Raw genomic sequence first — 14,728 nt, forward strand, 5'->3', positions numbered from 1 at the left:
CCATGGTGGCAGTCCTTTTTTGTGTGTATTGCTCTGCCGTAATTTTTGAAGTGTTCTTTTTTGAAGTGGAATAGTAGCGTGTACACCTTTTGATTTATTTCCTGGGGTTCTGGCCATTAGCAACTGCGCAATCAGCATCCAGGGCAAGTGGGACGACAGCCGCAGTATCTGCAGCAGCCTGGGTGTCGTCAGCCGGATCTGGCAGTACAGCAACAGCAGGTAAACTCGTGGGTGGGAGTAGTTCCGAGTTATACGGACTTCTGCATTGGCATTTTAGGCACTAAGGATTTTTTTGATTCCCTATACTATACTGTGACCCACTGGTGCTGACTTTTTTTTTTTTTTTTTTTTCTAATGTGTATAATTTTTTTTTCTATTATTTTACTTTGTTATCGTAATAAGAAATGGTGTTTAGTTACGTGGCCCCTTGGGCCTTGGCGGCAGTGGTTTCAGTATTTTGTAGAAGTCAGTCACTCCCACCCATGTAAATCCCATTATGCAGGAGCCAGTGGATTTTGCAGGAGTTCAGTTGATATTTTGAAAGAAAATGTCTGACGAACGAAAGAAGAAAGTTCCAAAGAAAATGTGATTATTTTTCTTTTTCATGTTTTTACCTGCCTTTGTACAAGGCTTCACCTGTCAATGATAAATGCACGTGGTGATAGGCCAATGAATGTGTTTGGCTCAGAGTTGGGCCAGTTACCTGCGAGTAAACTGTTTTGCGATTGGTTCAGCTTTTGAAGGCTTCAGCCTGTACTGCATGATAAAGTGAGGCCAGAACGTAGACCTCCAAATGAGTTTGACTGCATGGATTGACAGTAGATTGTTGGCTGCGTGATTAACCTTTTAAGTTCCAAGTCGGTTATATTCTCAGTGACAATTATTTGCCAAGGGATATTTGGTCATGGAGGGGGGAAAAAAACAAAACAAAACAAAGAAGAATTATACTGTATTACATGCTACCTACTGAAAGAAAGTGTATATAAAACCTAATTTTTTCTGAAAGAAAGATGACCACACTGTCCAATTAAGACAATTTCAGATGAATTTAATGATTTTTGCAAATGGAAAATTACTGCAGTCACATGAGCGGATATTTGTGGGCACTTCATTGCACATGGGAAGGGGACGGAAATGTCTTATCCTGGGGCACTCAAGGGGGGTAATGCTGACTGCTGTAATTTGAAGACAGTTCATGCCTGGAATCTTTGACTAAACCCTAGCCTGGGTGCCAGCGAGCAGTGAGCTTAACGGAAGGCTGATCCGTGTAGCTTTTTTTATAAAGGAACAAAACTTGCCCTGTGTGGACATCACTTGGCTATTTGGTGTTTCTGAATTAGATAAGTAAAAAAACAACTATGTACAGCTCTTCATCTGCTATCTTGCCTGCATGTTGGTTTTTGTGTGGAATGTTGCACAAGCTTTTTTGAGTTTTTCTTGAAGTGGGAAAGTTGTGATGAAGACAGAAAGCTTGTGATAAACATATCAAAACAATGAAATGCTGATCTGTGCTGGTTGCTTTAGGTGGAATTGTTCCCTTTCCACCACCCAACTTTGGGTTCGACAAATGCTCATGAGCAGAAAAATATGATTTGGATTGATGCATTCAGTTGACATGTTCTTTTTTCTTTTCTTTTTTTGTTGATGTTGTCGTATTTGTGATTTTTTTTTTTTTTTAAAGTTTTTTTTTATAGTTGGTAAGAAATTGCATGTGAGCCATGAAGTGTTTCATGTTTTTCATATTTCATAATTTACTGGAAATACATACTATACATGATTGCAGCTTTCAAAAGGTTTCATATGAATATTGTAAGTGTACAGAAAACTGTTAGCAGAGAAACTAGGTAGGAGTGGTTCAGTCAGTCAGCAAGTACTGGTCAGTACCGGTCACCAGATGGTATGCTCTTCACATGCGCACACCTCAGTGTGGGAAACATCACTTTGACCTTGTTGACCGGCCTTTCATGACGCGCACGTGAACTTTTGTAAGAAACATGACTGCTGTCAGTAAATGAGAGTGTTTGATATAGCAAGCAACCTGAATTTCGTTTACTGAAATGAGGGGGAGGGGAAGGTGATTTCAGATGTGCTGAGGCTTGGTGTTGTTTCATTGTCACTGTGGATTACCTCCCTTGTTGAGTCGCGTGCTTCACACTTTGCCACCTTGACACACCTAAACTTTCCACCTTGACTTGTTTGTGTCTGGATCAGTAGATCGCATACAGCTCCGTATGCGTAACCAGTTCTGCATTTCTGCAGTTATTTGATAGCTCCAGGTTAAAAGTCATTGTGTTGATTGTTCTGAATAGTTTGATAGCAGGAACAGCATGTTGAATCAGCTTAGTAAAAAAAAACAACAAAAAAAAAACCTCAAAAAAAGCAAAAGATCAGTGATGCCAAGTGAAGTAAATATTGTGAAATTGTCAAGGAATGTGCAAGGACGAGAAAGAAAGACCCTTGTTTCAGGGAATGACAGTGTGTGGCTAAAGCAAGTGGCAAAAGATGTATTAAATTGTGAACTAAAAGATCACCGGTGTTTATGTGAGTAGAAGTGTTTTCACCAGCTGAAGGGTATATATGCAATCACCAGAGAAACCACTTGGCAGACGGACACCAAGCTGTTCCAAATTCGTCCAGACCTAAAAGAGACCCTCCCATTGGTGGTGAAGAATAGAAAGGAGTCTGTGCTGTGCAGACTGTGCATAGGGCACACTTTTTTTTTTCTTTTTCTTTTTTTTATAATTTTTTTTATTCATTCTTTCTTGTTGAAGGGGGAGGAGGCCCCTCAATGTATTCCCTGTGTTGAGCCTCTCATCTTGAAACACGTGCTTGACTGTTGGGATTTGCATGACGTTAGACACGGACATTATGAAAGAAGTGAACATTTTTATTGAGATTTGAAGGTTTTAATCTATGGAAGGTTTTTAAACTTTAGTGGAAAGCTTAAAGCGGTGACTAGTTTTTATTGAAATTTTTTTTCCCTTGACTTGAAGTAGGTACTAATGTGGTCATAGCCTTGAGATGGCCTTGGTGGTTGGCGAGGCTCTAAGCACCATAATTTGATTTGATAGAAATTGATCCTGTTGACATGCTATTTTCTGCAGTAGTTTTTGAAGTGATCATTTTGAAATCTACCAGGAATGTGCACGGACAACAGAGATCTTATTCATGAAACAGTTTACATGAACAGTGGTGTGTACACCAGTAATGTATGAATTTTTGGGGGGTTCTGGCCATTAGAGTCTGCAACAGCAAGATCCAGGACCACTTGGACGTCTGCATCTCCATTACAATCTGTTTCATCACCCGCCGCCGGCACCTCAAGAGCAGCAGGTAAATTCCAGTGTGCAGGAGCCAGTGGATTCTGATGACTTTGATACTGTGGAACTGGCAACCATTAGACTTCAGTTACAGCTTGATTTAACTGCATCTGTGTTCAGCGTCTTCCACTTATTCCTGACTGCAAGGGTGCATGTCTTCGGGTTAAACAGGGTTTCTGGAAAGGGAAACTTGGTCCACGTCTGGATGGGCAAGGTTGTCTTTGGGTTGTTTCTCTTTTTCGATTGTTGCTCAGTTTTTTGAAATCACGTTAGGCACATCTATTTTGTTAACTTGTAAATTGCTTGAACACTGAAAACATAAGCTAAACAAAAAAAACAAAACCAACAAAAACAAACACAGAAGGAAAAGACCCTTGTTTCTGGGAATGATAGTGTGGTTAAAGCAAGTGTCTAATTAAATATTGAATCGTGAACTCGGATTCACAAGGGTTTATCATGTGAATAGTTGTGTTCACACCAACTAGAGGGTTATGGGTATACTCAGTCACCAGGGAATTGAGAAGCCACTCACAGAAATCGATCCTGTTGACATGTTATATTCTGTATAGTTTTTGAAGTGATGATTGTGAAAACAATCAGGAACGTGCATGGACCAGAAAGATCCTTGTTCCTGAAACAGTTTACTTGAATCGTGGTGTTACACCAGTTACGTATGAATTTGTTGGGGTTCTGGCCATTAGAGTCTGCAACAGCAAGATCCAGGACCACTTGGACGTCTGCATCTCCATTACAATCCGTTTCATCACCCGCCGCCGGCACCTCAAGAGCAGCAGGTAAATCCCAGTGTGCAGGAGCCAGTGGATTCTGATGACTTTGATACTGTGGAACTGGCAACCATTAGACTTCAGTTACAGCTTGATTTAACTGCATCTGTGTTCAGCGTCTTCCACTTATTCCTGACTGCAAGGGTGCATGTCTTCGGGTTAAACAGGGTTTTTGGAAAGGGAAACTTCCTTGGTCCACTTCTGGATGGGCAAGGTTTTCTTGGGGTTGTTTCTTGTTCTCAATTCTAGCTCAATTTTTTAATTCACATAAGGCACTTTCCATTTTGTTAACTTGTAAGTTGCTTGAACACAGTAAAAAAAAAAAAAAACAAGCAAAAAAAACCCCAACAAACAGCAACAGAAACAAATAGGGGGGGGGGGGGAATAAGGAAAAACAAAACACAGGAACCAAAAACTCAGTTAAAAAAAAATGAGGAGGATAGGCTTACAATTAGCTTACACATTGTCTTTTTGCAGTAATTGTTATTCATATATATATATATATAAAAAAGAAGAAAAATGATATTAGCTCACATGTATGGAGTGAGTCTGTGATAACTCTGTTTTGGTTTTCAATGTGCGTATGGATGTATGTGTGTCTGTGATAAACTTTGTGTTTATTGATCAGTTCAGTTGTTTTTTTCTTTTTTGGAGTCTGGTCAAAAAACCAAAAACCAAAACCAAAATAACAAAAACAACCCCCCCCCCCCCCCCCCCCCCCCCGAAAAAAAACAACCCCATTCCAAACAAAAATCAGTGACTAAACCAATGTGATACATGAATCTCAAAAGCGGCTGTCCCTCAAGTGGTTTTGTAAGTTTTGTAGATAATTTAATTAAAGCATTGATCACATAGCCAGTTTAAAAGAACAACTTGATAGTTATATCTTTTTGAATGCTGTGCATGCAGTATGCATATTGACGAAAGGGTTATCTGCAAGCTTTTTGTGCAAGTCACTCAACAGGAGCCCACCCCCACCAGCACTTCTGTCTCATGAGTACTGGAGAACAAATCTAGAATGCATGGACGTGACAGGCATGACCTTGTATATATATATAATATGTCTGTGTGTGTATCTATATCTTCTCCTCTTCCCTCTGCTCTGACCAATAACTGGGGCACGAACAGACCTCTTCGCATGATATATATATATATATATTTTTACATTTTTTTTTTTTTTTAACCCTGCCATGTAGGCAGCCGTACTCCAGCTTCGGGGGAATGCATTACCGACCCCTTTTCACTGATGTTTTGTTCCCCTTGGGCCCTCCACAGCAGTTCCAGCCCCAGCGGATGCAGTTCCCTGCGGCCATGCCGCCGCAGCAGCAGATGAACTACATGCCCCCATACGGCCCTGCCAGTGCGGCATACAACCAGACCTTCTACCAGCAGCCCATGCCCATGCCCAGCACCAGCCGACCCTCGTCCGCTGGGCCACAGGGCGCCATGGGGGGCGGCCCCAAGCCCCCGCGCAACAGGAAGATGCTGTCACTGACAGACCCTAACACGGGCGAGGACCTCACGGAGAAGGTGTTCAAGCCCATGGGTGGGGAGGACCTGGATCCAGCTCAGCAGGAGTCACAGGTGTGTGTGTGATGGTGTGTGTGACACTGTGGAGACTGTTCGTTGATTTTTTTTTTTTCTTTTTGATAAACGTTTGGACTTTTGTCCCGCCTACAACTTGAGACCTGAAGAAAAGTTCATGATCAAAATATTTTGAGTTTGAGATTGCATCCGATACACCAGTCATTTTGTAAAAAAGAACAGGAATTGTCCCGAGTGTTCATTGCATATATATATTATGCCCCAAATATTGAACACAAGATTCTTCAGATTTATCTTATTGATTGATTATTGTTGTAAAGTAGGCATCACTGCTTTCCAACAAATCCATATACGTTGCACCACATCTGCTAGGCAGATGCCTTACCAGCAGCATAATTCAGCTTGCCATTTGGGACCAGAGAGCATGCATGTTTGATATGTATGTACTGATCAGTGGATTTCTGCTGCAGAATTTTGGCAGTGAGCCAAGTGCATGCTGCACACAGTGCCTCAGTTTGTCTCATCCTAATGACTGGGGGCTCTTTTTTCCAATCAAATTGGGAGAAAGGGTGAGACTAGGATTTGAACCCAGACTCTGATGGATAGTGTATTGGCAGTTAAGCATCCTGACCATTGTGCCACATTCCTGACCATTGTGCCACATTCCTCCTTACACATCAAGACGGTAGCAGAACCACATGGCTGTAGAGACACACTGCTACTGTCGATCCCATAGTCATGGTGTAGGTTTAATTTGTTCCAAAGACACATGCATCAAACAGCATGCAGGTACTGTAATTTTCAGGCCTGTAAGGTGCTACTTTTTAAAAAATTTTTTATTCAGATCTGAACCCTGTGTCTATTAAAAAAAAAAAGCAACAAAAAACTATTGGCTGTGTGCCCCCTGTCTGTGTCCGAAAACCAAATTCTGACCATGTCAGGCCACCTAACTCAATAATTCACTGACAACATCATTGATCACAATAAATGTTCATGATCATGCTGAACAGCTACACTTAAGCCTTACCAATGTTTAATTGTTCATCGTCAAATCAAACTGAAACCTAATTGCACACTGTACGAAATTTCAGCTGAAGGTGATTGCAGTTCACCCTCAGGCCATGGAAAAAAGATCAGTTGGGGATAAATTCCTAGTGCAAAAGTAGAGAAATCTGAAGTGATCGGATTGTTTTTGTAAAGCAGAATGTAAAGCAGACTGGCAGAATGGACTGTAAAGCAGGGTTGGCAAACTGGAATCTGATTGAACAAGCCCTCTTATCCCCAGGTTTCCTAGCACTAACCACCTATGAAATCCCATGCCAGGGGAACAAACTCTTCCAATTTTTGATAGTAGGTTTGCCAAAACTTAACGGAATCGGACATGGATAAGTTCAGAATGTTCAGCAGGAAGTGGTGAAAATGAGGCAGTGACTGTCGGGAGAATCCCGTTTATGTAAACAATGGTTGCGCCCGTTGTAAGCATGTGTATAGCGGATGCTCTGGGATCAGAGACAGCAGATTTTTAGTGGGTGCTCCAGGGTAAAAAGGGTTAATGAACTGGGGCTTTATAACAGTAAACATTTGACTGGAGGCTGTAAAATTGTTTATTAAAAAAAAAAAGGGGGGAAAGGAAAGGAAAAAAGAAAGAAAAGAAAGCAATAGATAACAGAGCAGACAAAGGGAGTAACAGAGCCCAGTCAACAAGCAGATGAAAACAAGTGAATCAGATAGTTTTCTGAAAGATGGCGTCACTACTCAGAAAACAACATCCACTGTTAGCATAAATAAAACGGGGGACTTGACGGCAGATGCTGCTTATCTGATGTGTGTGCCTTATACAAGTTCAAAATACCTTAAAAAAAAAAAAAAAAAAAAAAATTCAGGTGGTGCACCTGATGCGCTGCAGTGCCTTGAAGGCTGAAAATTATTATACTTTTTGTGATTGAGCAGTTGAGTAAGAGTTTTAAAAAAAAAGATCAAAAGGAGGGTGAAAACCCCTCGCAGTAGGAATCACACCTGAGCCTTGAAGGCCTTGTCTGTATTTTATTTTTGAGACCCTTTTTTTTTGGTCTGACATTTTTGTACTGTTTCGTACTTTGTTGTGGTTGAGCAGTTAAGTTAGATTTAAAAAAAAAAAAAAAAAAAAAGGATCGTAAGGAGGGTGAAAACCCCTCATAGTAGCAATCACACAGCCATGAAGGCCTTCTCTGTATTCTATTTTTGATACCTTTTTTTTTGGTCTGTCATTTTTGTGCTGTTGAGAATGTCCGTTTTGCTGTTTTAGGAAGTTCTGGGATAGTAACTATAACTTGTTTGGTTGCTTTTGCTTTTTTTTTTAAATTTGATTTTTCTTTCTCCCCTCCCCCTCCCCCAAACCCCACCTTTCCTGTGGGTGCAGGCGCACCGTACCAAGGTGCATTTGGAGTTCGCCACCAAGGTTGCCTTCCTGGCCAAAGACAAGCACCCTGCGGAAGGTTCGCATGCCATACAAATCACAGCACCCCCTGTGGGAGCCGAGGCCATGGGGCATCACCCAGTGGTGATGGAGGAGCCCCCACCGGCTGCCCCCGCACCCACCCTCAACGTGCATGCTCCCCCCCATCCCCATCCCCATCCCCACCCCCACCCTCTGGTGGAGCAGCAACAGCAACAGCCGCAACAGCCACCAGTGCCACAGATGAACGGTGAGCCAGAGACCAATATACCAGAGCAGGTGATTAGTGTACAGCCTCCCCCTGCTCCCTACTCTTCCCCTCCTCCTCCTCCTCCTGCTCCTGCCAAGAAAGAAGAGTTGGCGGAACCCTCCCCCCCTCCTCAGCCTGTAGAGACGGTAGCCACTGCCGCAGCCTCCCCGGAGGTTCAGACCCCTTCCCCGGCCCTGCCGGCTGCCCCGGCCATGCCTGTGCCCGCCTCACCTCCGGCGGCCCCCGTGGCAAACGTGGCTGCCAGTAAAGATGTGTCCCCACCCCCTGCCGAGCCCCCGTGTGCGGAAACGTCCCCTCCTCCCTCTGCCGAGGAATCGACGACCCCTGCTGCTGTGTCGGTGGTGGAGAAGTCGCCCTCTCCGGTCAAGGAGGTGGAGCCGGTAGCAGCGGTTGTGGAGAAAGAGGCCTCGCCCACACCTCCACCAGATGCAGCTGAGAGTGCTGCTCCTGCCGAGCCGGAAATACCCAGTGGCCCAGTGGAGGATGCCCAGGCTGCCTCCACCACCACCACGACCAGCGAGACCACCTCCCAGTCTGCTGGCGGTGAGTTGTTGGCTGTTGTGGGGAGTGAAAGAGTGAGAGTGAGTGAGATGGGGAGGTGGGTGGGGCATGCAGGCCATCAGTGCCTGTGTGAAAAGGGAAAGGGAACACAGGAGATGGTTGCTGAGCCTTGAGTTAGATGTATTATAGGAAATGAGGAAAAAAAGATTTGACTGCTGAGCCTGTGAGTATAATGAATTGTAGAAAATAGAAAAAAAAAAAGATGATTGCTAAGCCTTAACTCTTTCTATACTAAGGTACACTATAGCGTACCTCGTGTGTACAACGCTTTGTTACTGTGGTACACTATAGCGTACTGCAAGTTTAAAAATTTGTAGTTCATAGGTTAATGGTCTTGTGTGAAACTAAACGGCACAGCTCTGTTCTACAGTCACCCAAACGTGCATGCGTATTTTTATTGTGGCTGAGAATGCCTTTGAGTACAATACATGCAAGCACACAGTCACCCAAGTCTGTCTTCTTGTTCGCTCACTCGACAAGATGGTGTCTCCGTCAACTTCGGCAAGTACTGTGGCTCAAAGTCGAATGCAAACAGATTCTATAGTGGATATCCACTGTGCATATGCATTTTCCCATTCAGTTGCTACAATTAGGAAGTGTCTGTGGTTACAAAAGACCACATCTGTAAAATTTCTGTTATATGAGGAAAATCTCACCCCCTTTATGTCAGTTGTGAAAAACATGGATTTTTTTTCCTCCAAAATATGATAAATCAGTCAGTAATAAAATCCATTTAATTACACATACTTAACCGTGACCCAACTAGTGCAGACTCCGGCAGGGGTCTGACATTCCTGTCCTGTGCAAACTACTATCCGCCTATGCGGAGCAGACGAAACTACGGCCGATAACCTCCCGGAAGTAGGTAACCTCCCCTTTGTCCCGCTGGTTATCGCCCTCTTTTTCCGGCAGCCATCATGACTCCTGTACCTGTGCTCTTCATACGGCTAAGTTTTTTCGTATTTTCTGTCTGTCTGTCGATTCTCTGGCGTTCTTGTTTGTGGTCAAATTATGTCTCCAACCAGGTCACATAATTATATAGCTCGATTGGGGAATCGTGCTAAAATTAAGGCGCGATCGCAATCGATTCGCTGACACTCTGGGCCCTCTACTACTGGCCCTCTAAACAACGCCAACCCGCCGCCTTCTCCACTTCCTCCGCTCCCTCCGGTCGACTCCAGACCTCCGCCACCTAGTCTGGTGACTTCTAGAGGTTTGTGGTCACACACTCAGGTCAGTGTTACCTTTCATGTCATTTTTATCGATCCGCGAACTCACTCGACGCGATCCGCGTTTTCTCGGCCCTGCCAGTCGGCAGTGTACGAGTCGATCTCCTCTATCTCTTTACCATACCCACAGTTGCACCAATGGAATGGCCACAATCCCTTGGGGACAACAACAACAACAACAACAAAAAAAAAAAAAAAAAAAAAAAAGAGAAGGCAGCTTGTCTTGGATCCGCACGTTAGACTGGGCCCTATGTGCGATGCGTCCGTGGTGGCGGCCGTGACATCGGATCACGCGACCCCCCACGCGGCTTGCCTCGACCGTCTCGGATCCAATAGCGACCGAGGCGTGTAGGGATGCCCTCCCCTGGTGTAGGGAGGAAGGTGGACCACTAGGGGACACGCTTGCCCATACGCGTGCACCCCCCTCCTTGTCCGGATCACCCGATCCAAGGGAGGCAACCCCTGCTTCGGCACCCTTGCCGGTGACTGCCGCAGTTATTTCCCTTGCACCGGCACTGCTCCTCGCCTTCAGTGCGAGCGTGTGCACGGTCCTACCAAGCTATGCGGTGATGACCCCATTTGCCACACCGCCGAGTGCTGCTGTTTCCCATCCACTAATGGTGTCTCAGCAAGCTACTCAACTAAACAATCAGCAACTCATCGCTAAACTTGCTGCAGCAATTATGCACCACTCTGCCTTCTGGTGCGGCGCCTTGCGCCCACAGAGCAGGTACGTGCACGCCCCATTGGAACTTGGGCAGTGTTGGATTCTTCTGCCCCATTGCCTAACTCTGCTGTTTCCCAGACTGATATTGGCACTTCCACGTTGGAGTACCTCTTATATCATATCATATATCAATATCAAGGCGTGCAAGCCTGACAAGGCCTTTTACCCGCTTGAAGTGGGGAAGAAAAAGAGAGTCCCCACGTATGTCTGTTGCATTTTTCAACATTGAGTGCGCAGTGCCTGAAAAATCAGAAAATATGTAAATGAGTTTTGTTTTTAAGTTTTCACAATGAATATCAAGATAATTCTTAAATGTATTAATAACTCGATCCTGCCTCTCGGCAGTGCTCGGGCCGATCTTGTCTATCACTTTATCCGTCAACACACAACTGACAACCGAACGTCGGACCTCTCGCAGGAGCTATTCGCGAGATTGGACCGCCGTTCAGCAACAGGGGGATGCACATCCCACGGCAAGCCGACGGACTTGTCACCCCCTCGTCCACGACGCCCATAACACTGGATTACGGCGCCGTCATGCTACATGCCCCGACCGTCTCGCGTCCGATGGCGACCGATTCGGGTTGGGATGCCCACGGCACAAAGGGACATTATAATTATTCCCCTTGCGCTCGTTTTCACCTGTGTCGGTTACGGTGGCATCGAACCACGGACTCTCACACACAACATGACACTCCTCCCTGTTCAGCGAGGACACGTCGCACAAGGGGGATATGTGCTCTAAAGACACCTTCCTTTTCGACGATTTTCGGCGCCAAGGGAGGCAACTCCACATTTGTAACCTAGGCGCTTGAAGCTGTGGTTAGTTTCGCCGACACAGCACATCACTCCTGCCCCCCGTGCTGTCCACCAACGATGTTTTCTTTCGGTTTCTCATTGGGTCCTCAGGCCCAGTCAGGGACTTTACACATCTTTGCATAGCAACTGCACTTTTCTTGCTGTTTCTCAGGCTATTGGCCACAGGAAATGCATCACAATATTTCCCCTTCTATCCATTTGATTTATTATCACAAGCAACAATCACGAAATATATATACATATTTAAAAAAAAAAAAAAAAAAAAAAAAAAAAATCTATATATATGTATATATATATATATATACATATATATATATATATACACACACACATATATACATATATACGAGATATATTGCTACATTCAGACACATTCTGCTTTCACTTATAGATGCATACTTATCCATCGGTATACACATGTGTATGTGCTTATGGGATAAGTTCAGACGACTTTCATATTAACATGTACAATTATATTTCTATCTCTATTCATTGACATCTATTCATTGAGATTCCCTACATAGCAATATAGGCACACTTGCATTTGCGGCCTTCTGTTCACAATGCCCAGAACTCTCTGCCTCTACGTACTGGCACTTTATTCATATGCGTATGTACATCTCATATGTAGGTGCATGGACAGATTCCTTTCCATTGATGATTATGCACACTTACCCACTTACTTGGGTATATCTGTGCACGCTACATGTATGCTTATACAGCCGCTTATTTCTTGTGTTTCGATCTCTTGTCATTGGCATACTTCTGACATCATCACTTGAGCTGATGGAAGTTTTTATTCCCTCGGCACATATATGTATTCATTGTCATAAATTCATCCCTACCTTGCTTTTGGAGGACGACTGCACTCACAAAAATAAAATAAAATGATAATAGCCTCATTCACGCCTGAATGTATGCTCCTTCACATTTCAGTAGGGGTTGGTCCTTTGGGATCCACACATACCCCCTTCACACCCACAGGGCTAAGAATGCCTCTCTTGGTGCAAGGACGGACAAGGCAACCCAACTCATTTGCCTGCAACAATCGCCCATAAGGCTGGAGATGCACAAGGAAGGATGAGGCAGTCCAACTTAGAGGTGCCACTCTGGACACACATGCCTTTCATTCCTTCCAAGTTTGTAAGGCATCCCTTCTTTCTCCCCTTGCCTACAACAACCCTTGGTTTGCACCACTGTGATTGTGACAAAAGCTCCACACAGGCCCTACATCCTAGCCAGCCTTCCCATGAAGAGGTGTCTATCCTGCCTTACAAGTTTTAGCGGACCCAAAAACTGCCCACTGGGCAGGAGACAATCACCCTCAGCCCATCTCTTCTACTCCTCTCTAGTAGCAGAAGGCCTGGGTCATAATTGTTTTACTCTACATTTGGGAGAAAGGCATATTGACGAGGACGGATGCGTCCCACAAAGCACAACGAACCGTCCATTAGCCACAGGGGTGTACCTTTCTGCCCACTCATACCAGCACGGCAGATGCCGCATTCAAGCACATCAGTTCACCCCATCACCTTGCTTGAACACAAATCCAGCATCAACGTCTCAAACAATTGGCATTTGAAAGCACTTTCTGCACTTAGTCTCCCCTGCCCGATCCTTTCGGCCTCTACACACAACCACTGCTGTGGTTACAGATGGCCATTCCTCCTCAAGCACTGTCTTTCCAATGAGACACTTCCAGAGGTTTCTAGCCTAGGCAGGCTATCCCATCATGGAGCCCCAGCCTTCGGTCAAGGGCCTGTCAGAGGATGACTTTGTTGTCACTTCGGAAGCAAGCACCATGTCTTTCTGACACACGGTTGCACCACAAGACCCCGTCAACTCTTTCCGGCTTCCTTACATTGCAACATAATCTGCATGGTGAACACCTTCGTCCCTGAAGCACACAGCAGCTGTTTCCTGATTTACCCATGCTGATTGGTGTCCTTTTAGGAACAGTATATGATAATCAGTCGTGTACGACAGTCTCCATCAGAACAGCAGAGGAGGCATCTGCTGTCCAGTCTATTCGGGCTGGAATTCAATTATACAATTTATAGTAGAGAGTGTTTTGCCCAAGTTGCATCCCCGGTCCCTCAATCAAGAGGGCCTTAGGACTCATCATTGGGACGGTTCCAAAAGGCTACCTAGGCCTAAGGCTACAGCACTAAGTCCCAGTGCAATTTGACTTCTAGTCTGAGAGACATAGTCATTCATGAAAGACTAAGCTGCAAATGATTTCCCTTTGCAATTAAGAAACCACTGATAATACAGCTCTCACCTTGCAGTTGGCCATACTAAAAACGTATGTCAGATCAGTGCCTTGATGTCAATAGCCAGTACAACACATCTTGAGCCACTTACCTCCCTGCCCCGCCCTGCTCCATCCCAGACTCAGTGCGCACCACTCACAGCCAGAGGCCTGTCATGGATCCGGTCCCCTTTCTCACTAAAGAACCTTCAGCAAAAATTTTCCCCATGGAAGCCCTCTTCCATTTGGGAATTCCACCACAGAATGAGACTCAGTGGCCTGTGGGCACATGAAATGCACTTCCACAGCCTGATCCAACCCAGCCATTGACTGCAGACAACTTTCTGCAGGTTACTCCAACATGCCACACTCAGGCAGAGAAGCCACCAAGCCTTCCGTATGTCCCTTCGTGATGGTACCTACCTGGGCAATTACACAACCCTGTCCCAGAGACACCAGGGACATCAGGTCTTTTGTTGCCAAATGTCTGCCATTCTATGCATAGGCAACATACCAGTGCTGTCATTTTTTGACAACGTCAAAAAAGGGGGGAGGGGCAGAGGGGGGGGAGTGCCCATCGCCTATAAGCTCGCATGGAGGAGCTCCACAGATCTGGCTGTCATGCCTGAGGCAGGCCCAACACGGTGACCTACCTCTGTCTCATGCCACAGTTTCCTTCTAACACAAAAACCACTTCCACTATCGGCCCACAAATCCGTTGTGGAATCATCAGATCAAACCACATGCGCACCTCCTTGCATTGACGCTCATCCGCGCTCATCCGCT

The 14,728-nt window shown here is 45.0% G+C and overlaps 1 protein-coding gene across 5 annotated transcripts in view; it reads left to right on the forward strand.

Annotated features, from left to right (window-relative positions):
* The window catches only part of LOC143301823 (eukaryotic translation initiation factor 4 gamma 3-like), an 83,210-nt gene that overhangs the window by 18,715 nt on the left and 49,767 nt on the right, over positions 1-14,728 (forward strand). For 4 of the 5 annotated variants that reach the window (XM_076616227.1, XM_076616224.1, XM_076616226.1 and 1 more), the window contains 3 exons: positions 121-219; positions 5,381-5,689; positions 8,049-8,898. In XM_076616227.1, coding sequence (XP_076472342.1) covers positions 121-219; positions 5,381-5,689; positions 8,049-8,898 — 1,258 coding nt within the window. The remainder of the gene's footprint in view (positions 1-120; positions 220-5,380; positions 5,690-8,048; positions 8,899-14,728) is intronic. The other variant, XM_076616228.1, reaches the window with a different exon arrangement.

Source organism: Babylonia areolata, chromosome 28 (assembly GCF_041734735.1).
Source record: "Babylonia areolata isolate BAREFJ2019XMU chromosome 28, ASM4173473v1, whole genome shotgun sequence".
Lineage (NCBI taxonomy): Eukaryota > Metazoa > Mollusca > Gastropoda > Neogastropoda > Buccinidae > Babylonia > Babylonia areolata.